The sequence below is a fragment of the Ranitomeya imitator genome, chromosome 8, assembly GCF_032444005.1.
Source record: "Ranitomeya imitator isolate aRanImi1 chromosome 8, aRanImi1.pri, whole genome shotgun sequence".
In the NCBI taxonomy this organism is placed as follows: domain Eukaryota; kingdom Metazoa; phylum Chordata; class Amphibia; order Anura; family Dendrobatidae; genus Ranitomeya; species Ranitomeya imitator.
This window is the reverse complement of record NC_091289.1, coordinates 199,416,869-199,440,730: the sequence shown is the minus strand read 5'-3', so window position 1 is coordinate 199,440,730 and position 23,862 is coordinate 199,416,869. Positions and strand designations below refer to the sequence as shown.

Genomic DNA, 23,862 nt, shown 5'->3' with positions numbered 1-23,862 from the left:
CTCCAGTTTGTTGATGTCTTTTTTAGAATGTGGAGCCCAGAACTGGACACAGGATTCCAGATGAGGTCTGACCAAGGAGGAGTAGAGGGAGATAATGAGTTCACGTGATCTAGACTCTATGCTTCTCTTAATACATCCCAGAACGGCGTTTGCCTTTTTTTTGCTGCTGCATCACACTGTTGACTCGTGCATTCTGTGATTTATTAGTATACCCAAGTCTTTTTTACACGTGCTGTTGCTTAGTTCTATTTCTCCCTTTCTGTAGATATCATTTCATTTTCTTGCCCAGATGTAGAATCTTGCATTTCTCCCTGTTAAATACCATTCTATTAGTCGCTGCCTATTGTTCAAGCTTATCTAGATCCTTCTGAATCTTTTCTCTGTATTTTCTAGTGTTAGCTATCCCTCCTAGCTTTGCATCATGTGCAAATTTGATCAGTTTACCTTCAGTTCCCTTATTTAGATCATTTATAAAAATGTTGAACAACACTGGGACCAGGACAGAGCCTTGTGGTCCCCACGTGAAACATTCTTCCAATTGGATGTGCAAACATTTATTACTATTTGAGTACGACCACTGAGCCAGTTATTAATCCACCTAACCGTAGCCATGTCAATTCCATACTTGGTCATTTTCTCAATAAGGATGGTATGAGATACTTTATCAAATGCTTTGCTGACGTTGAGATATACTATATCTACAGCATTTCCCTGATCCACCCAGTCAGTGATTCCGTCATAGAAGGAAATTACATTAGTCTGGATGACTTGTTTGCTGCAAACCCATGCTGGCTCTTGTTAATTACTGTATTCTTATCCAAGTACTTACATGCATGCTGTTTAATAATTTGTTCACAGATCTTCTCTGGTATAGAAGTAAGGCTCACTGGCCTGTCATTTCCTGGCTCCGTTTTCTTTCCTTTTTTGAAGATAGGGACACCATTTCACCTTCTCCAATCTTCTGGGACTTTTCCCTTTTTCCAAGATTTTCCAAAGATTCTGTCCAGTGGTTCTGCAATTTCCTTTGCTAACTCTTTCAGTACCCTGGGATGTAATTCATCTGGACCAGGAGATGTAAATTCATGTAAATTATCTCAGTGTTCCCTCACCATCTCTCTGTCTATGGATAGTTTTGATTCTTTTATTCCTTCAATGGCACTGTGAAGATCAGTTGATGTTACATTTGCTTTCTTAGAGAATTCAGATGCAAAAAAAGGATGTAAAAGTTTGGCTTCTCAGCATCATTTTTGACCTCTTCACCCTGTAAAAATCCTATAGTATCTGTGACTTTTCTTTTGCTTTTGACATACGCCCCAGATCCTTTTTTTTATTGATTTTGGTCTCCCTTGCAAGCCTCACTTCATTACTGGCTTTAGCTCTTCTAACTCTTGCCCTGCATTCCCTGCAGACATCTTTATATTCTTCTTTAGATATGCCTCCTCTTTCCATTTGATATACATTTTTTTTCCTTTTTAACAAGTGATAAGTTCTGTGTTCATGCATCCTGTTCTCTTTAAATTCTTCTAATTCTTCCTTCTTTCCGGAATTGTTACCAATTCAGCAAAACTTCCCATTCTTCTTGGACATTCCTTTACTTTAGAACATCCGGCCATTGGACCTTTCCTACCTTCTTTCTGAGTTCATTAAAATCTGCCTTTCTTAAACTTTAAAGTCTGAGTCCCTGCTGGTCTTCCTCCTCTTCTAGTTATCCAAAATTTGAGGATGGCATGATTGCTGACACCTAAATTCCCGGCCACCTTTACTTCCTGAATCGTTCCCTCCCTGTTGGTAAGAATTACGTCTTACTCTTGTTCTCTCTAATCTTAATAATCTTTATTTTTATATAGCGCTAACATATTCCGCAGCGCTTTACAGGTTGCACACATTATCATCGCTGTCCCCATTGGGGCTCACAATCTAAATTCCCTATCAGTATTTTTTTGGAATGTGGGAGGAAACCGGAGAACCCGGAGGAAACCCACGCAGTCACGGGGAGAACATACAAACTCCTGGCAGATGTCGTCCTTGGTGGGGTTTGAACCCGGGACTCCAGCGCTGCAGTGTTATCCACTGAGCCACCGTGCTGCCCTAGACCTGATTCATCTTTTTCTTTTCCACAGAGCGAGTGATAAAAAGAAAAACTTGGCTAAACAGAAGGCCGAGGCGCAGAAGAGGCTGTACGGTCAGGGATCCATGAAGAGGCTGTCACCGGGGTCCTCCGACTGGGAGAAACAGCGCCACACGCTGGAGAGGAGGAAGGAAGAGCTGGTAAGAGGCTCGCGCCCCCGGCTGCTCATATTCGGGAGGCCGGACAGTGGCACACCGCCATATTGTGCTCCATATTACGGGGTGACGGAGAAAGCCGTCATAAGTGTAACATCCAAAGCACCATGCCAACATGCAGAACTCATATCTTTAGTAAGGAAAAAGATTTATTTCAATCACAAAAAAGTGCAATAAATTCACCGCAGTCAGGTGAAATGAGGAAGGCAGAGGTGCAAAGGTAACGTTTCGACCCTATCTTGGGTCTTTTTCAAACCTTGCTGAAAAATGAATATATAACAATGGTGAGTATACACGGAGTGAACATGCAACTCTACAAAAACAAGATACATTTAAAATAAAGTAAAATTAAAAAATAAAAATAAAACCAAATCCCATGTGTGATGTACAATTATATAAACAATAAAGCAGATAACGAGTCCCCCGTTGGTGGGGTTCAGGCAGTGGGCTCGTTATCAATATAGTCAAGCGATCAGCGCTGAGTAAGATGCCGAAGTGTCCAGTAAAATATACCAGGGAGAGGCGAGAATATGGCTACGGCAAGTCCCAGATCAGAATAAAAGGACAATATAATCCCAGGGTCGGGCCCTAATACCAATTATAAGGTATAGGATATATGTGTGACATTCTACTAAAAACATATATATATATATATATATATACACACTGCAAACCGCTCATAGGCAGCTATAGTAACTTCCTGCTGCTGCACATATGAAGCATGAGCTAGAAAACCATCTTCTTTATGCACCACCGTCACATGTAGAAGTGACAACAAGATTTATTTTAAAACTGTCTTAGTTTTCATTCAATTAAATACAATTAGAAATGTTCAGGAATAATAATATTTCTAGATATTGTTTTTGTATTTTCCTACTATCCAATATTGCTGTACCTAAGTAATCTGCCAATTTAGTGCCTGCTGTGAACCTTCATTTTGTGCAGCCTCTATTTTTCCAGCTATTTTTTGTTCCTGAACATTTTTAATTGTATTTAATTGAATAAAAACTACCGGTAATACAGTTTTAAAATAAATCTCGTTGTCACTTCTAAATTTTCTTTTGCACCTAAACCATGTGACGGTGGTGCATAAAGAATATGGTGTTCTAGCTCATTCTTTATTGAAGTGTTGCCCTGTGAATATAGTCCTAACAATTGTGTCAGGACTTTTTTTGTCTTGACCTATAAATAATGGCGTTATGCAGCACGTGCCTCCATCGCAGCTCTCTACCTCAACGCACGACGACATGGGTCTGCCTATTCCCACTTATCACATAAGCTTCGGTTCCAGCAACTTTATGGTTTCTTGTCTATTCACAGCCCCTAGCGGGATTCTTGTTCCATTTGTGCACAATTTCTCTTCATGACCTTCCCTATGAGGTTAGTGACCGCACTCTGCCCACCACCGCACTCTGCCCCCTTCATTTTCTATGTATGCATATATTTAACATGTAAAAAATCTCCTGATTTTCTTTGTATTTACGCATTCATAGAATAGTCAACTTATACCTAATGACAGTATACCTCTACCATTCTGTGTATACATACATCTGTGCATGTACAGTACAGACCAAAAGTTTGGACACACCTTCTCATTTATAGATTTTTCTGTATTTTCATGACTATGAAAATTGTAACTTCACACTGAAGGCATCAAAACTATGAATTAACACATGTGGAATTATATACTTAACAAAAAAGTGTGAAACAACTGAAAATATGTCTTATATTCTAGGTTCTTCAAAGTAGCCACCTTTTGCTTTGATGACTGCTTTGCACACTCTTGGCATTCTCTTGATGAGCTTTAAGAGGTAGTCACCGGGAATGGTCTTCCAACAATCTTGAAGGAGTTCCCAGAGATGCTTAGCACTTGTTGGCCCTTTTGCCTTCACTCTTCGGTCCAGCTCACCCCAAACCATCTCGATTGGGTTCAGGTCTGGTGACTGTGGAGGCCGGGTCATCTGGTGTAGCCCCCATCGCTCTCCTTCTTGGTCAAATAGCCCTTACACAGCCTGGAGGTGTTTGGGGTCATTGTCCTGTTGAAAAATAAATGATGGTCCAACTAAACGCAAACCGGATGGAATAGCATGCCGCTGCAAGATGCTGTGGTAGCCATGCTGGTTCAGTATGCCTTCAATTTTGAATAAATCCCCAACAGTGTCACCAGTAAAGCCCCCCCCACACCATCACACCTCCTCCTCCATGCTTCATGGTGGGAACCAGGCATGTAGAGTCCATCCGTTCACCTTTTCTGTGTCGCACAAAGACACGGTGGTTGGAACCAAAGATCTCAAATTTGGACTCATCAGACCAAAGCACAGATTTCCACTGGTCTAATGTCCATTCCTTGTGTTCTTTAGCCCAAACAAGTCTCTTCTGCTTGTTGCCTGTCCTCAGCAGTGGTTTCCTAGCAGCTATTTTACCATGAAGGCCTGCTGCACAAAGTCTCCTCTTAACAGTTGTTGTAGAGATGTGTCTGCTGCTAGAACTGTGTGTGGCATTGACCTGATCTCTAATCTGAGCTGCTGTTAACCTGCGATTTCTGAGGCTGGTGACTCGGATAAACTTATCCTCAGAAGCAGAGGTGACTCTTGGTCTTCCTTTCCTGGGGTGGTCCTCATGTGAGCCAGTTTCTTTGTAGCACTTGATGGTTTTTGCCACTGCACTTGGGGACACTTTCAAAGTTTGCCCAATTTTTCGGACTGACTGACCTTCATTTCTTAAAGTAATGATGGCCACTCGTTTTTCTTTACTTAGCTGCTTTTTTCTTGCCATAATACAAATTCTTACAGTCTGTTCAGTAGGACTATCAGCTGTGTATCCACCAGACTTCTGCTCAACACAACTGATGGTCCCAACCCCATTTATACGGCAAGAAATCCCACACCTGTGAAGTGAAAACCATTCCCGGTGACTACCTCTTGAAGTTCATCAAGAGAATGCCAAGAGTGTTAAAAGCAGTCATCAAAGCAAAAGGTGGCTACTTTGAAGAACCTAGAATATAAGACATATTTTCAGTTGTTTCACACTTTTTTGTTAAGTATATAATTCCACATGTGTTAATTCATAGTTTTGATGCCTTCAGTGTGAATGTACAATTTTCATAGTCGTGAAAATACAGGAAAATCTTTAAATGAGAAGGTGTGTCCAAACTTTTGGTCTGTACTGTATATGTTTTTTAGTAGAATGTCACACATATATCCTATACCTTATAATTGGTATTTGGGCCCGACCCTGGGATTATATTGTCCTTTTATTCTCATCTGGGACTTGCCGTAGCCATATTCTCGCCTCTCCCTGGTATGTGTTACTGGACACTTCGGCATCATACTCAGCGCTGATCGCTTGACTATATTGATAACGAGCCCACTGCCTGAACCCCACCAACGGGAGACTCGTTATCTGCTTTATTGTTTATATAATTGTACATCACACATGGGATTTGGTTTTATTTTTATTTTTTAATTTTACTTTATTTTAACCCCTTCCCGACCCATGACGCCACGTAGGCGTCATGAAAGTCGGTGCCATTCCGACCCATGACGCCTATGCGGCGTCATGGAAAGATCGCGTCCCTGCAGATCGGGTGAAAGGGTTAACTCCCATTTCACCCGATCTGCAGGGACAGGGGGAGTGGTAGTTTAGCCCAGGGGGGGTGGCTTCACCCCCTCGTGGCTACGATCGCTCTGATTGGCTGTTGAAAGTGAAACTGCCAATCAGAGCGATTTGTAATATTTCACCCATTATAACAGGTGAAATATTACAATCCAGCCATGGCCGATGCTGAAATATCATCGGCCATGGCTGGAAATACTAGTGTGCCCCCACCCCACCCCTCCGATCGCCCCCCCACCCCCCCGATCTGGCCGGTACACTGCTCCGGCTCCCCTCCGTCCAGTGCTCCGCTCCCCCCCGTGCTCGTGCCCGCTCCCCCCGTGCTCCAATCACCCCCCCGTGCTCCAATCACCCCCCCTGCACTCCGATCCACCCCCCCCGTGCTCCGTTCCACCCCCCCGTGCTCCATTCCAGCCCCCCGTGCTCCGTTCCACGCCCCCCGCGCTCCGTTCCACCCCTCCCGCGCTCCGATTCCCCCCCCCCCGTGCTCCGATCCCCCCCCCCGTGGTCCCCCCCCACCCTATCATACTTACCGATCCAGCCGTGGTCCCGTCCGTCTTCTCCCGGGCGCCGCCATCTTCCAAAATGGCGGGCGCATGCGCAGTGCGCCCGCCGAATCTGCCGGCCGGCAGATTCGTTCCAAAGTGCATTTTGATCACTGAGATATAATCTATCTCAGTGATCAAAATAAAAAAAATAATAAATTACCCCCCCCCCCTTTGTCACCCCCATAGGTAGGGACAATAAAAAAATAAAGAATTTTTTTTTTTCCACTGTTAGAATAGGGTTAGGGGTAGGGTTAGGGTTAGGGGTAGGGTTAGGGGTAGGGGTAGGGTTAGGGTTAGGGGTAGGGTTAGGGGTAGGGTTAGGGGTAGGGTTAGGGGTAGGGGTAGGGTTAGGGGTAGGGTTAGGGGTAGGGTTAGGGCTAGGGTTAGGGTTAGGAATGTGCACATGTATTCTGGTCCTCTGCGGATTTTTCCGCTGCGGATTTGATAAATCCGCAGTGCTAAACCGCTGCGGATTTATGGCGGATTTACCGCGTTTTTTTCTGCGCATTTCACTGCGGTTTTACAATTGCGATTTTCTATTGGAGCAGTTGTAAAACCGCTGCGGAATCCGCACAAAGAAGTGACATGCTGCGGAATGTAAACCGCTGCGTTTCCGTGCAGTTTTTCCGCAGCATGTGTACAGCGATTTTTGTTTCCCATAGGTTTACATTGAACTGTACACTCATGGGAAACTGCTGCGGATCCGCAGCGTTTTCCGCAGCGTGTGCACATACCTTTAGAATTAGGCTATGTGCACACGGTGCGGATTTGGCTGCGGATTCGCAGCAGTGTTCCATCAGGTTTACAGTACCATGTAAACATATGAAAAACCAAATCCGCTGTGCCCATGGTGCGGAAAATACCGCGCGGGAACGCTGCGTTGTATTTTCCGCAGCATGTCAATTCTTTGTGCGGATTCCGCAGCGTTTTACACCTGTTCCTCAATAGGAATCCGCAGGTGAAATCCGCACAAAAAACACTGGAAATCCGCGGAAAATCCGCAGGTAAAACACAGTGCCTTTTACCCGCAGAATTTTCAAAAATGGTGCGGAAATATCTCACACGAATCCGCAACGTGGGCACATAGCCTTAGGGTTAGGGTTGGAATTAGGGTTGTGGTTAGGGTTAGGGGTGTGTTGGGGTTAGTGTTGTGGTTAGGGGTGTGTTGGGGTTAGGGTTGTGATTAGGATTATGGCTACAGTTGGGATTAGGGTTAGGGGTGTGTTGGGGTTAGTGTTGGAGTTAGAATTGAGGGGTTACCACTGTTTAGGCACATCAGGGGTCTCCAAACGCAACATGGCGCCACCATTGATTCCAGCCAATCTCGTATTCAAAAAGTCAAATGGTGCTCCCTCACTTCCGAGCCCTGACGTGTGCCCAAACAGTGGTTTACCCCCACATATGGGGTACCAGCATACTCAGGACAAACTGCGCAACAATTACTGGGGTCCAATTTCTCCTGTTACCCTTGTGAATCTAAAAAAATGCTTGCTAAAACATAATTTTTGAGGAAAGAAAAATGATTTTTTATTTTCACGGCTCTGCGTTGTAAACGTCTGTGAAGCACTTGGGGGTTCAAAGTGCTCACCACATATCTAGATAAGTTCCTTGGGGGGTCTAGTTTCTAAAATGGGGTCACTTGTGGGGGGTTTCTACTGTTTAGGCACACCAGGGGCTCTGCAAACGCAACGTGACACCCGCAGACCATTCCATCAAAGTCTGCATTTCAAAAGTCACTACTTCCCTTCTGAGCCCCGACGTGTGCCCAAACAGTGGTTTACCCCCACATATGGGGTATCAGCGTACTCAGGAGAAACTGGACAACAACTTTTGGGGTCCAATTTCTCCTGTAACCCTTGGGAAAATAAAAAATTCTGGGCTAAATAATTATTTTTGAGGAAAGAAAACGTATTTATTATTTTCACGGCTCTGCATTATAAACTTCTATGAAGCACTTGGGGGTTCAAAGTGCTCACCACACATCTAGATAAGTTCCTTTCAGGGTCTAGTTTCCAAAATGGGGTCACTTGTGGGGGGTTTCTACTGTTTAGGCACATCAGGGGCTCTGCAAACGCAACGTGACGCCCGCAGAGCATTCCATCAAAGTCTGCATTTCAAAACGTCACTACTTCAATTCCAAGCCCCGGCATGTGCCCAAACAGTAGTTTACCCCCACATATGGGGTATCACCGTACTCAGGAGAAACTGGACAACAAATATTGGGGTCAAATTTCTCCTGTTACCCTTGGGAAAATTAAAAAATTCTGGGCTAAATAATTATTTTTGAGGAAAGAAAACGTATTTATTATTTTCACGGCTCTGCATTATAAACTTCTATGAAGCACTTGGGGGTTCAAAGTGCTCACCACACATCTAGATAAGTTCCTTTGGGGGTCTAGTTTCCAAAATGGGGTCACTTGTGGGGGGTTTCTACTGTTAAGCCACATCAGGGGCTCTGCAAACGCAACGTGACGCCCACAGAGCATTCCATCAAAGTCTGCATTTCAAAACGTCACTACTTCACTTCCGAGCCCCGTCATGTGCCCAAACAGTGATTTACCCCCACATATGGGGTATCAGCGTACTCAGGAGAAACTGGACAACAACTTTTGGGGTCAATTTCTCCTGTTACCCTTGGGAAAATAAAAAATTGCAGGCTAAAAGATCATTTTTGAGAAAATAATTTTTTTTTTTATTTTCATGGCTCTGCGTTATAAACTTCTGTGAAGCACTTGGGGGTTCAAAGTCCTCACCACACATCTAGATTAGTTCCTTTGGGGGTCTAGTTTCTAAAATGGTGTCATTTCTGGGGGATCTCCAATGTTTAGGCACACAGGGGCTCTCCAAACGTGACATGGTGTCCGCTAATGATTGGAGCTAATTTTCCATTTAAAAAGCCAAATGGCGTGCCATCCCTTCCGAGCCCTGCCGTGCGCCCAAACAGTGGTTTACCCCCACATATGGGGTATCAGCGTACTCAGGACAAACTGGACAACAATATTTGGGGTCCAATTTCTCCTATTATCCTTGGCAAAATAGGAAATTCCAGGCTAAAAAATCATTTTTGAGGAAAGAAAAATTATTTTTTATTTTCATGGCTCTGCGTTATAAACTTCTGTGAAGCACCTGGGGGTTTAAAGTGCTCAATATGCATCTAGATAAGTTCCTTGGGGGGTCTAGTTTCCAAAATGGGGTCACTTGTGGGGGAGCTCCAATGTTTAGGCACACAGGGGCTCTCCAAACGCGACATGGTGTCCGCTAACAATTGGAGCTAATTTTCCATTCAAAAAGTCAAATGGCACGCCTTCTCTTCCGAGCCCTGCCGAGTGCCCAAACAGTGGTTTACCCCCACATATGAGGTATCGGCGTACTCGGGAGAAATTGCCCAACAAATTTTATGATCCATTTTATCCTACTGCCCATGTGAAAATGAGAAAATTGAGGCGAAAAGAATTTTTTTGTGAAAAAAAATTACTTTTTCATTTTTACAGATCAATTTGTGAAGCACCTGAGGGTTTAAAGTGCTCACTAGGCATCTAAATAAGTTCCTTGGGGGGTCTAGTTTCCAAAATGGGGTCACTTGTGGGGGAGCGCCAATGTTTAGGCACACAGGAGCTATCCAAACGCGACATGGTGTCCGCTAACGATGGAAATAATTTTTCATTCAAAAAGTCAAATGGCGCTCCTTCCCTTCCGAGCCTTACCATGTGCCCAAACAGTGGTTTACCCCCACATATGAGGTATTGGTGTACTCAGGAGAAATTGCCCAACACATTTTAGGATCCATTTTATCCTGTTGCCCATGTGAAAATGAAAAAATTGAGGCTAAAAGAATTTTTTTGTGAAAAAAAAGTACTTTTTCATTTTTACGGATCAATTTGTGAAGCACCTGGGGGTTCAAAGTGCTCACTATGCATCTAGATAAGTTCCTTGGGGCGTCTAGTTTCCAAAATGGGGTCACTTGTGGGGGAGCTCCAATTTTTAGGCACACGGGGGCTCTCCAAACGTGACATGGTGTCCGCTAAAGAGTGGAGCCAATTTTTGATTCAAAAAGTCAAATGGCGCTCCTTCCCTTCCAAGCCCTGCCGTGCGCCAAAACAGTGGTTTACCCCCACATATGAGGTATCAGCGTACTCAGGACAAATTGGACAACAACGTTCGTGGTTCAGTTTCTCCTTTTACCATTGGGAAAATAAAAAAATTGTTGCTAAAAGATAATTTTTGTGACTAAAAAGTTAAATGTTCATTTTTTCCTTCCATGTTGCTTCTGCTGCTGTGAAGCACCTGAAGGGTTAATAAACTTCTTGAATGTGGTTTTGAGTACCTTGAGGGGTGCAGTTTTTAGAATGGTGTCACTTTTGGGTATTTTCAGCCATATAGACCCCTCAAACTGACTTCAAATGTGAGGTGGTCCCTAAAAAAAATGGTTTTGTAAATTTCGTTGTAAAAATGACAAATCGCTGGTCGAATTTTAACCCTTATAACTTCCTAACAAAAAAAAATTTTGTTTCCAAAATTGTGCTGATGTAAAGTAAACATGTGGGAAATGTTATTTATTAACTATTTTGTGTCACATATCTCTCTGGTTTAACAGAATAAAAATTCAAAATGTGAAAATTGCGAAATTTTCAAAATTTTCGCCAAATTTCCGTGTTTATCACAAATAAATGCAGAATTTATTGACCTAAATTTACCACTAACATGAAGCCCAATATGTCACGAAAAAACAATCTCAGAACCGCTAGGATCCGTTGAAGCGTTCCTGAGTTATTACCTCATAAAGGGACACTGGTCAGAATTGCAAAAAACGGCAAGGTCTTTAAGGTCAAAATAGGCTGGGTCTTGAAGGGGTTAAATGTATCTTGTTTTTGTAGAGTTGCATGTTCACTCCGTGTATACTCACCATTGTTATATATTCATTTTTCAGCAAGGTTTGAAAAAGACCCAAGTTAGGGTCGAAACGTTACCTTTGCACCTCTGCCTTCCTCATTTCACCTGACTCCGGTGAATTTATTGCACTTTTTTTGTGATTGAAATAAATCTTTTTCTTTACTAAAGATATTCGTTTTTGAGTGCGACTGTTTATCTTTATGATGCCATAATCATCAACATTAACAGAAATAAACATGTGAAATAGATCACTCTGTGTAATGACGCTATGGAATATAGGAGATTCACTTTTTGTATTGAAGAACTGAAATAAATTCGCTTTCTGATGATTTTGTGAGAAGCTCCTGTATGTCCGGATCCCCGCGCTGCCATTGTCCTCTATCCTGCGTTCACCTCTTCATCCAGGGCTCTGATCTGGAATATTGGGGTCTAAATCGACTCAATTTGTGTTTCCACAGAAAGAACGACTTGCTCAGGTCCGTAAACAAATCTCTAAGGAGGAATACGAGAACAGACACCTGGGGAACTACAGGTACTATGTGGTGCATGTGGCGCAGGGTGTGGAGCGCACCTATAGCCGGATATGTATTGATCCGACCCAGGGCGGCCATGGATTGGCGACAGCCACCATTTCATGGAACTGATCGCTCCATCAGTGGCGGCCAGAACAGATCGCAGTCTCGTTATCTTCTCTCGGTTGTGATTGTTTCATAAATCAATATTACAGGCGACTATAGGAAAGTTTAATAAATCTTATCATCTGCCTCTGTCTCCACTTATGAGCCACCTCTCCTCCTGATAGAATTCATCTTGGTCATTTTACTGAGGGATCAGATTACAGCTGCTTATTGCAGTCTATGGAGAGGGAAAGAGAAGGGAGAAGCTTACAGATCATATGGGAAAAACCTGCTGACAGATTCTCATTAAACCTGAGCCGATCACGTCCTTCTGCTGGGCCCCGAGCAAACTACAGGGGAATCTGTCAGCAGGATAGGCGATAAGTGTGAGCTTACCACTTGGGTATGGATCCCATGTTCTGTATGTATGGGGCAGTGATGAGACTGCACGACCGGCGCTCTAATCTCTGGGATTACGGGAGACAACCATCGCCCTGCAGACAGTCTATATGACGGTGGTCTGGTGACTGGGGGTCCCAGTGGGCAGACCTCCCCGGCCGACACGTCACCTATCCTAAAGTGTTTCTTTGGAGGGAGGGGTATAAGCGGCTGCCAGGCGCCTCTGGTGCAGATTATCTAGGGAAAAACCATGGAGTCTGTAAAAAATGTAACCTGTCATATCCAGCCAAAAAGGAAAAAAAAAGGAAAAAAATGCAGATTCCTGAAAACGTTACAGGAGGGGTGAGCAGTTTTTTGAAGGGTTAATACATCCCTGGCGAGGCGGCAGCTGCGCGACGTAACACTAGATAAAACATGATTGGGATTTTGAGCCGAAACATTTTGCAATTAGCCACCTAGAATCAAATAAGTTCCCATCTCGGCAGCTCGGGCCGGTAATAGACTGCCGGGGGCTCTGGACGTACGTCATTAGCCTGCACGCACCGCTCTCTAATGGCGCCGTGCAGCCATCTTGTACGTCCCACTCATCCTGTTTCCTGATTGAATTGAGTTTTGTGCAATGTTCCCTCCTCCATGGGATCCGCCGCAATTTCCTTTTAATTTCTCATTAATGTTCCCCAACTTTATCTGATTGAAAGTTATCAGGCGACTTACTGCGGAGCGTGGCCGCGGTGACTGGGTGCGCTATTAACACTTTATATTCAGCTGATGACATTTATCATTACAGCTGTGGGCGCACTACAAATCCCAGCCATTGTGGAGTAGGACTTTATTTTTCTGTCTTTGGACTTTTGTGCTTTTGCTCTGTCTGTATCGCTTTCTCTCTCCATCTCGGCACGTTTGCAGGAGTTGATTTGTTCCGCATTATTGCCGATGATCCGCCTGGACGCTGCGCGCGCCTCCTGATCGTCAGCCATATTATAAACCCATTCCCATTCGCCTCTCGTCCACTCTATCGCACGTTCTGAAGAGAAGTCCAGTGAATACGATCTCACCCTGCGCCATTTTGTGTGGCAGATCACCATTATACATATCTATGTCAATGTTATTCTCATTATTTTCTTTTTTCCCTTGCAGTCGATGTGTAACAAGTGTTTTCTCTTTTTTTTCTCGCAGACGCATCTACCCCCCAGAGGATAAGCTGCTGCTAGAGAAGTACGAGGGTCTGCTGAGCACGGCCTTCCAGACGTTCCTTGCCGGCAGAGCGGCCTCCCTCCAGCGAGAGATGAATAATCCCCTGAAACGGATGAAGGTGCGGTCTGTGTGCCAGAGATGATGGCGTTGTGTGTGAGTGTATGATTCCCACTATCGGCCTGTATTATTGGGCCCTCTCCATGTCTGAGCGTGTGATCTACACTGAGCATGTGCTGCACCTCTGGCTGTGATTACCTGCTGCACCTCTGGCTGTGATTACCTGCTGCACCTCTGGCTGTTATTACCTGCTGCAGACATGATGTTTAGTCAGACACCAGCTTCTAACATCTTTTCTAAGGAATGTTAACCTGTTCCTCATGGGCAATGGCCTCCAGGTCACTCATGAGTTGTCAAGAGACTGATCCAGAAAGTTACAAAGGAGATCCTTGTACAAACAAGATGGAGACAGTGGTAGTGACTGCTCCTGGAGATACAGCTGGACGCACGGGTCACCTCGTAACACCGGCTACACTACCTGGACAAGACTGAGAGGAAGCTGTCACCTGCTGCCACCAGAAAAAAACTATCGAGTGACTACAGACAAACTGTAGTAAGATTTGGTGGCAGCGGGTACTGAGGTTTTTTTTTTGGACAGTAAAACACATATTAAATGATGAAGGTCTCCAACTCCAAGACTTTTCTACTGACCCAAAATCAAGGGAAAAGTTACCTCAGATATGCTCAAAAAAATAATCACACAAGTTCTGAGAGTTTGTCCTGTGTAGCCATGAGACAAACCTAAAGCGAAGCATTGTGGTGGCTCGGGAATGTCTATATGTTGCGCTGCTTCTATGCAGGGAGATGCAAGCTCCACTAGATGGGAATATAGTGGCGGGAGGACTGCACACTGCCAGAGCAGACCTGCAGCACAGTAGCAAGGCTACTCAAACAAGCCGGGTCGCTATTAGTAGTGCAGTACCAAAGGAGTAAACAAACACAGAGTCAGAGACAAGCCAAAAAGGTCAATACCGGTCAGGAGCGGTAATACCAAAAACAAGAGACAAAAGCAGGTCAGGGTCCAAGCTGAGTCAAGTACCTGGGAGTCCACACACGAAGGGGAAACATAGTGTCTGGATGGGAAGAGGAGAGTAAACAGACGCGGGCACAGTCAGCAAAGGCAGTAGGACAAATCAGGGTCTAAACAGAGTCAGCTACTCATGCAGTAGGCAGAAATTATAACTGACACCGCCTGCAGGACGCAGTAGAGAGAAATAGCCGACCAGACACCAGAACGAGGCAGAGAAAAGTTAACCCCTGACATGACCAGACCGGGAAGGGGAGAACAGGGCTCAAAACCCGACCTGGATCATGACACTATAATGAAGCATGGCAAGGTCTTGGTGATGTCTTTAGTGAAGTACAGCGGGGGCTCAGTGATGTCTACAGTGACGCACGCTGGAGTGTCGGTGATGTCTACAGTGAAGCTTGGTACGGTCTTGGTGATGACTACAGTGGAGCACGCCGGAGTTTCGGTGATGTTTACATTGAAGCACGGTGGAGGCTTGGTGATGTCTACAGTGAAGCATGGAGGCTCGGTGATGTCTACAGTGAAGCATGGAGGCTTGGTGAGGCTTAGTGATGTCTACAGTGAAGCATGGAGGCTCGGTGATGTCTACAGTGAAGCATGGAGGCTTGGTGAGGCTTAGTGATGTCTACAGTGAAGCATGGAGGCTCGGTGATGTCTACAGTGAAGCATGGAGGCTTGGTGAGGCTTAGTGATGTCTACAGTGAAGCATGGAGGCTCGGTGATGTCTACAGTGAAGCATGGAGGCTCGGTGATGTCTACAGTGAAGCATGGAGGCTTGGTGATGTCTACAGTGAAGCATGGAGGCTCGGTGATGTCTACAGTGAAGCATGGAGGCTCGGTGATGTCTACAGTGAAGCATGGAGGCTCGGTGATGTCTACAGTGAAGCATGGAGGCTAGGTGAAGTCTAGTGAAGCATGGAGGCTCGGTGATATCTACAGTGAAGCATGGAGGCTCGGTGATGTCTACAGTGAAGCATGGAGTCTTGGTGATGTATACAGTAAAGCATTGGGGGCTCTGTGCAGTCTATAGTGAAGTATGGAGGATCGGTGATATCTACAGTAAAGCATTGGGGGCTCTGTGAAGTCTACAGTGAAGCATGGATGCTCGGTGATGTCTACAGTGAAGCATGGAGGCTCGGTGATGTCTACAGTGAAGCATGGTGGGGGCTCAGTGATGCTTTGTGGCTAGACATTTACATCATGTGGATGACAAGATGGATGCAGTCAAGTGTCATGAAATCCTAGGGGAATAATTTGACCTTCCAACAGGACATTACTCCCATGCACCTCACGGTCCACCAAGGATTGGTGTCAAAACGAGTCTTCAAAGATTGTGAGGCGGCCATTACAGTCGCTGACTTGAAACTACTAGAAAATCTTTGGTGGGTTGTGGAGAAGGCAGCTGCAGCAAACCCAAGAATGTTAGTGACCTTGAGGCAATGGCTCATGAGGAAATGCTGCCAGAAGCCGGTGTGTGGTGAGATGCATCATGTCTGCAGCAGGTTGTAACAGCCAGAGGGGCTTTATTAAGTGCTAAAGATGCCGGCCACGAAGGGGTGAATAGTTCTGAGACTTCAGGAGTCGGTATAGATGACGTTTTGCAGTACATTTGGAGAAACCTTTTCTTATATTATTTGTGTTCAGATATCTACATTGTTGTTGTTTTGTTGGTTTATAGATAACGGCAGAAAGTTTGTAGATTTTACTAATTCCTGAACTTACAATGGGGGGTGTGGGGATGATTGTGGTTGTAGCGGTACTTATCATGGATGCAGGTTTTCTGGCCTCAGCAGGCCCTGATTTAGTCCTAAATAAGCTGATCCTGAGAAGTGAAGCCGAGCAGAAAATTCTGTCAATAGATTTTAACTTTCCAGCCTGACTGATTTCACGCCAATTTCCCCTCCGATGAAGAGCCCCCTCTACCTCCTCTCCGCGAGGCCGGGGGCCGGGGTCTGGGGACAGCTTGCAGCACATCAGTTTTCCAATTTTATTTCAAGTCAATTTAACCTAGAAATTTGTCACAGTTTCTAAAAATCCATTGTGGACCAGAAGTCGCGGCTCCGGGACGGTTTATCAAGAAGTTGTTTTAGGACGTGGGTGGATGTAAAGCTCCTCTGCAGTAAATTGGACGTTTTCTCCATGTCCTTATTGCAGTAGTGACAGAGGAGCCCGGCCGTGCACCCACCGACAGATACGGACATGTCTGACACGTGGGCCGTCATGTGGCCTCTCCCACTGCAGTATATAGTCCTCCGTGATGGTGGGTGACGACCTCCAAAGTAGCCGACAGCGGTTACAGTAGGAAGAGCAGCTCTGCAGCACAAAATGCTGTTACTAGGGAAGTACCAACAATGGTCCAGAATGGTCATCGCTTCTGGTGCTGGTCCAGGCTACCAGAACGATCAGCTCTGGATCCACAAAATATGTCAGATTTTTCAACCCACCCATGCCCCAGTAATGTTGTTCCTTAGGCTGGACAACCCACTTTAGCTTTAATATTCCATTTGTGGAATGAAGAAAATGGAACTTTCAGGAAGTGCCGTCGCGGTCAGTATTCTGTCCTCTCCCCGGGTGAGTTTGTACGGTGAGCTCATAGACTTCTATGGGCTCTATAGGTTTCAAGAGGACCCAAAAAAAGTCTGTGCAGATCTGCGCATGTGCAAATAGCAGCTGAGCGCTGCCAGGGGGAATATCGATCACATTGGGAAAAGGAAGAAAGTATTTGATTGTCCTCCATGGAGATGAGATTTCCCCCGCAGGAGGCTGGACACGCTGTCTGACAACCCTGCGGAGAGCAGCATTGAGGCCATTAGTGGTTGTCACACTGGGAAACAGAAGAGACACCTGAATGAAATGTTAATGACTGGAGGAGGACGCTGGCGCGGGACTGATATTTTCTGGTGCATTTTTGACTTCAGTCCTTTAATCATAGGAGACTCTTGCCTTCTTATTTACTCAGAGGATTATTCATTACGGCTGATCAGATGTCGCCGCTTTGATGAGGAGTCCACACAGAATTCGAGATCACTCGCTGCGATGGGAAAACATGATTTGCCTTATAAAATTTATTGTTTTGTGTCACTTTATGAAAGAAAATGACAGTAATGTGTCTAACGATGCAGAGAGGTGAAGGTGCCCGGGAGTGATCCTGTACCGAGGCCGTCAGTGTCTTATCTGTGGGGGTCAGCCTCTGGGGTGACGGCGGGGGGCTCAGCCATCCTTTATTGGGCTTACTGGTGGGGTCCCTGCTGAATATTAGAACAGAGCGACTGCAATGCAGAGATAAATATCAGAGGCGCTGATGGGGCCAGAAGGGATCTCTGACCAAACCTATCCAGCTGACACGTACCGGGAATATGTGGGTGCCCCGTTCTATCAGGTGAGCCGCCTCCGCATTCATGTGACCACCGCTCCATCCTCTGCACCCCTGGTACCCATTCACCAAGTACATGGGGTCCTAGGGGAGGAATCCCACCAGTTTACACGTAAATGGTATACACAATTCGTGGCTATTAGTGGTCGTACTCTGTAAGAAAAGCTGACCATCGGTGGTCTTCGTTCTGGACAGTGATGGGGTCCCACTAGTCGCACTGACGTGGTGACATAATCCATGTTCTGACTGTGTTACGCCCTTTTGATAACTTTTGTAATGTTCTTTTCCTCCTTGTTCCTCTGCTGGAGCCCCCGTGACTTAGGACGATGAGAGGGGCACGTGACCGGATATTTGAGGATTGGCGATTTGTGCCGTACAGTTCTGTGAAATGTTCTCCTTTTTGTTTTTGCAGGAAGAAGACATCTTGGATCTCCTTGAGCAGTGTGAGCTGGACGATGAGAAACTGTCTGGGAAATCCTCGCGGCAGCGCGAACCTCGGGTGGGTGACTCCGTATATTTCCTCCTTAGTGGTACAGCCACTATAATGGCACATGACCCCGAAGGCTAAAAAAGCTGCAGGTTCCCCCAGGGCGGCACGGTCTGGCCCACAGGGCACTGGGTTAGGAAGTGGTCGGGATGTTTGGACTTGATTCCTCCGCTCAGTTACAGGATCCCTGATTGGGCAAAACGTGAACAATTCAATGGCAGATTACAGGGTTCGTCTGGCGCCACTCTCTGCTGTATCGGGAGGTGACGTCCTCACATGTCGGGTCACGTGCGCCCTCCGTGGGTCTCATTAGTATGAATGATGATCTTTAGGACAGATCCGGACACCTGCAGCCGGTACGTGTGGAGGCGAAGCCGTCCGCGCTGCTCACCTCATACAACAGCCATCGTCCCGGAGAAACCCTGAAAGTGCGTGTCCAAATATAAAGAAACAGCCGGCAATGGTGCAAAATATCCCCTGCTGCGCCCGTGCTGCCGCTCCTGACACTGGGCTCTGGCGGGTTCACATCATGGAGGTCACCGCTGTGGCAGTGATTGGTTGCAGCGATTAAATGTCATTGATGAATCCCATCAAATGGAGACTGTCAGGAAACCAGAGAATCATCGGCACTGGAGCAGCGGGGATGAGACCAGCCGTCAGTCTTCCCCCACTCTTGTGGGCAGTTGTCCTTTTTTATGGTCTTAATATGTGCATGTGGGGCGTGGCCTAGCGAGGGATGTGAGCGGACGTGCGGCTGATCTCTCTCCCCGCACCGCTCTGAAAAATTACTTTTGAAGGCGCCGCTGATAACGAGCGGTGAGGAGCGGAGATGCCGCGCCGCAAGCAGTCGGCGCCCGCAGCCGGCGCGAAAATCCAAGATGGCGCCGTGGCTGAGGAGGAGGCGGCCAGAGCCAGCGCTTCATACCGCTGGAGGTAATAGCCCGGCTGGAGCGATTTGCCCGTACAGAGGAGGGGGGAGCCCTGCTGCTGGGTCCAGAAGGACTCGATGAGGAGGAAGCCCTGATGAGGCAGAAAGGTGGAGGGGAAGCTGGCGCCAGTGAAGTGGAGGTGCAACGTTCCCCAGGGAGGGCGCAGGGAGTGCACAGTGCAGAAAATGTGACACCTGCTGATAGCCCTGTGCAGACCAATGATTCTAATGATGCGCAGCAGCCATGTATGGGGGAACCAACACTGCAGGACATTTTCTCTGTCGTTATACACTGCATATCTGCTTTGGCCGCGTTGAACCTAAGGGTGGATGATCTCACAGTTGAAATGAAGTCACTTAACTCTGCTATGCGCAAAGTGGAAAAAAGAGTGGCGGTGGTGGAGGAGCGTGTGGGCAGTGTGGAGGATCAGACAAACGAACTGTTAAAAAGAGAAAAGAAATATATCCAACGAATTGCGGAGTTAGAATTTAAGACAGATGATCTGGAAAATCGATCCCGGAGAAACAATTTAAGAATAATCGGGGTGCCGGAGAAGGTGGAGGGAAACAACCCCACTGAATATATTGAGGCATGGCTTAAGAACTCGGTGGGAGGAGCAGACCTTACCAACCTTTTCTCGGTGGAGAGGGCTCATCGGGTCCCCACTCGTCCTCTGCCGCCTGGCTCTGCCCCTCGAGCTATATTGGCAAAAATTTTGGACTACCGGGATCGGGAAACTCTACTGAGGAAGGCCAGGCTGAGTGATGGCCTGAGCATAAACGGAAATCGGATCTCCATTTACCCGGACTACTCGGCATCGGTGCAGAAACTTAGAATGAAGTTTGGTGAAGTCAAGCGGCGGCTCCGTGAACTGGACCTAAAATACTCAATGCTCTACCCAGCTAAGCTCAGGGTGAGTGGCGATGGATCGTGTTCAATTTTTTCAAAGTCCGGAGGAGGCGACGCAATGGCCGGACACTAACGCCAAGAAAATTGGCACTGATCGGAACTGTTGAGACTGATTCTGAAGATCTATAACTCTACTGGTTCTGCCTCTCTTTGGAGGAGGGGTTCTGTTTGAATGTTACTGTTGAAGTTGGTCTAATTACACCTAACGGTTACAGTATTGTGTTCGGCGGCGCAATGAATAGTTCATATTGGTCGCGGTCGGAGGGGGAGAGATGGACGGTAAAGGACCTAGCTCTAGGGTATATCAAGTGCCCTCAATTCTCATATAGAGAAAGAAAGTTCGGAGTATCTGAGTTATTTTGAACTCCAGATGGGGAAGGTTGGTTTAGTTGTTGGGGTGGGGGGTGGGAAGGGGGGGAGGAGGGCATTGGTGGAGACCTGGGAGAGGTGACTCTCATCTTATATCTTTCTTTAAGGAAATGGGAGGGAATGTTAATATTATAAGTTGGAATGTTAGGGGGCTAGCAGATGCCACTAAGCAGACGGCAATATTCCAGTACCTATTGAAACAGAGGCCCTCGGTGATATGCCTGCAAGAAACTCATTTAGTTGAGGAAAAAGTTGATATGTTACAGAAAAAATGGGTGCGCAGGGCGTATCACTCGACGTTCTCTAATTATGCAAGGGGGGTGTCTGTTTTGATCCATACAAGAACTCCATTTGAGGAAATTGAAGTATAAATTGATAAGGATGGTCAGTATGTTTTTTTAGTGTGCAAAATTTTTAACCGTTTGATTTGCATTGTTTCACTATATATACCCCCGCCGTATTCTGGCAAGAAAATTCAAGAGATTTTGGAGCATATGAGGGGGTGGGACGGGGTTCCCTTTCTGGTGGTGGGAGATGTGAATAACATTGCTGACGATCATTGGGATAAGAGTAATCACGCTCCGCTACGCGGGGACGGGAACGGCACTCCTTTCGGGAACTATCTTAGAGAAATAGGCTGGATTGACTCATGGCGGGTTCGCAATACTAACACATATTCTTATTCTTGTTACTCGACCACGTACGGTTCTATGTCTCGAATCGATGTCGCCTTGGGTAATGATGGGATGAACGAATTACTAAGTGGGGTGGAATATAATCCCAGGATTCTATCAGATCATAGTCCGGTGCGGGTCTCATTAAAGCTATCAGAACAAGTTGGGTCACGGAAGATGGGATGGAAGGTTCACCCCTCCTGGCTACAACTCCTGGACATGGAAAGTGTGGGGGCAGAGATAGAGGAGTTTTTAAGATTAATGAGGGTAGTGCGGAATGCCATGTAGTATGGGACACTATGAAGGCATATTTGAGGGGTATTTTGTTTCGGGACATATCACGACACAAGACTAGGACTAGAACACAGGATCAAGCTGTCCTGGAGGAACTGAAGGAAGCTGAGGCGGCATTGGGGGCCCATTGCACTAGGGAGTCTCAGAGTCGGATGAGGAAGGCTCAACAGGAGGTCAATCAATTGTATCTGAGAAAGGCGGAGAGATTGCGGGCTTTTCAAAGAGCATCTTTCTATTCGGAGGGGGAAAAGGTGGGGCATTTACTTTCGGTAGTGGCGTCCGCACAAAGGGATTCCTCGCACGTCTACTCAATTAAGAGGGAGGATGGAACATTGGTTACTCGGGGGGAGCAGATTCTGGAAGTGTTTAGGAAATTCTACGATAAATTATATACTTCTAGTGGGGAGAGGGGGGCTGAGGACATGATGGGTTACTTGGAGAGAATTGACCTGCCTAGGTTGAGCAGAGAAGAATGTGAGTTGTTGGAGGAGCCAATTGGAGAGAAAGAATTGGGGGCTGCTTTGGCGGGGGTCGCTGGGGGTAAGGCTCCGGGGGCGGACGGTATTCCAGCTGAGGTGTACAAGGTATTGAAAGAAACATTGTTGGCCAAATTGTCGGAGGTGTATAATAGATCACTGGAAAGAGGGGAGCTACCTTTATCAATGAGAGAGGCTATTGTGGTCGTTATACCTAAGGCTGATAAGGACCCACAACTACCAGAATCCTATAGACCAACCTCACTTTTGACGGCCGACATTAAGATTCTGGCAAAAGCTCTGGCAAATAGGTTATCCGGGGTGATTGATAGACTGGTTCACCCGGATCAGTCAGGCTTTATGCCCAACAAATCAACGGCACTCAATCTGAGAAGGTTGTTTTTAAATTTGCAAATCCCTTCTGACAATGTCGGAAGACGGGTTGTGGTATCCTTAGACGCCCATAAGGCTTTTGATTGCGTGGAGTGGAGCTAATTGTGGTCAGTACTGGAACGAATGGGGTTTGGGCCTAAATTTATTTCATGGGTGCGGCTGTTGTACTCCTCTCCGGTAGCCAAAATTAGAGTGAATGATGCTCTCTCTGAGACCTTTTCGTTGTCTAGAGGTACTAGACAGGGCTGCCCTTTGTCCCCGCTGCTTTTTGCGTTGGCGGTGGAACCCCTTGCTGCGAAGATCAGAGGTTCCCGGGAGGTGAGGGGTTTTATGTACGGGGAGGCAGAGGAAAAAGTAGCGTTATACACTGATGATATTCTGCTATTCTTGGAGGATTCTGAGGAGACCCTGATTAAGACGGAAGCCATTATTGAGGAATTTGGGAGTTACTCGGGCCTAAGGATCAATTGGGACAAATCGATTATGATGTTGATAGATGGGGATAGTGATGACGGTGGCGGGGGGGATTCTTCTACAAGGTTGAAGCTAGTTGATAAATTTAAATACCTGGGGATTCAGATCGCTCTCCCTTTGACTAGTTTTGAGGAACTGAATTTGGCACCTCTTCTGCGTAAGATACGTACTAAGGTCCAGGCGTGGAGGAAGTTACATTTATCGGTAATCGGCAGGATAAACTTGATAAAGATGATTGTGATGCCGCAGCTACTTTATGTGCTGCACAACTCCCCTATATGGATATCGCAGAATAGGTTTCGGAGGATTAAATCTTTGTTTGGCGAGCTGATTTGGGGTGGAAAGAGCCCCAGATTTAAACAGGAAACTCTACAGAGACCAAAGACGGAGGGAGGGGTGGCATTGCCTAATCCGTGGTTGTATTTTTTGGCTTCACAGTGCCAGCATTTCAAGGGATGGGGAGATGTGTTAGGTGGGACGCGGACACCTTGCAGCCTGAGATCACTGATTGGGACGAAGGTGTTGAGTGAGGGTCTGGAGGGGGGACATTTCCGAGAGAAGGGTTCTAAATTTTGTACTATCAGGCTCATCCATAAGGTTTGGGACAAAGTTAAGGGGATTAGGGGTGTGCACGCACTCACTAGATTCTCACCCATTTGGAATAACTGTGTCCTACAGGAGTTTAGACAGATGGAGGGATTTCATAATTGGAGGGAATATAAACTGTGCAGGAGTTGTGGGTGAAATCCGCGCTGCCTTAATGAAGAAGTTCCAAGGATAATAAATTTAAAAGGTAGTTTATTCAACGCGTTTCAAGGTCAGTGCGACCTCTTCTTCAGGAAATTCCACAT

At 46.2% G+C, this 23,862-nt stretch overlaps 1 protein-coding gene across 3 annotated transcripts in view; it reads left to right on the top strand.

Annotated features, from left to right (window-relative positions):
• TTLL7 (tubulin tyrosine ligase like 7) overlaps positions 1–23,862 on the top strand; it is a 248,544-nt gene that overhangs the window by 134,945 nt on the left and 89,737 nt on the right. For all 3 annotated transcript variants that reach the window (XM_069735802.1, XM_069735803.1, XM_069735800.1), the window contains 4 exons: positions 2,121–2,268; positions 11,795–11,868; positions 13,529–13,664; positions 18,419–18,505. In XM_069735802.1, coding sequence (XP_069591903.1) covers positions 2,121–2,268; positions 11,795–11,868; positions 13,529–13,664; positions 18,419–18,505 — 445 coding nt within the window. The remainder of the gene's footprint in view (positions 1–2,120; positions 2,269–11,794; positions 11,869–13,528; positions 13,665–18,418; positions 18,506–23,862) is intronic.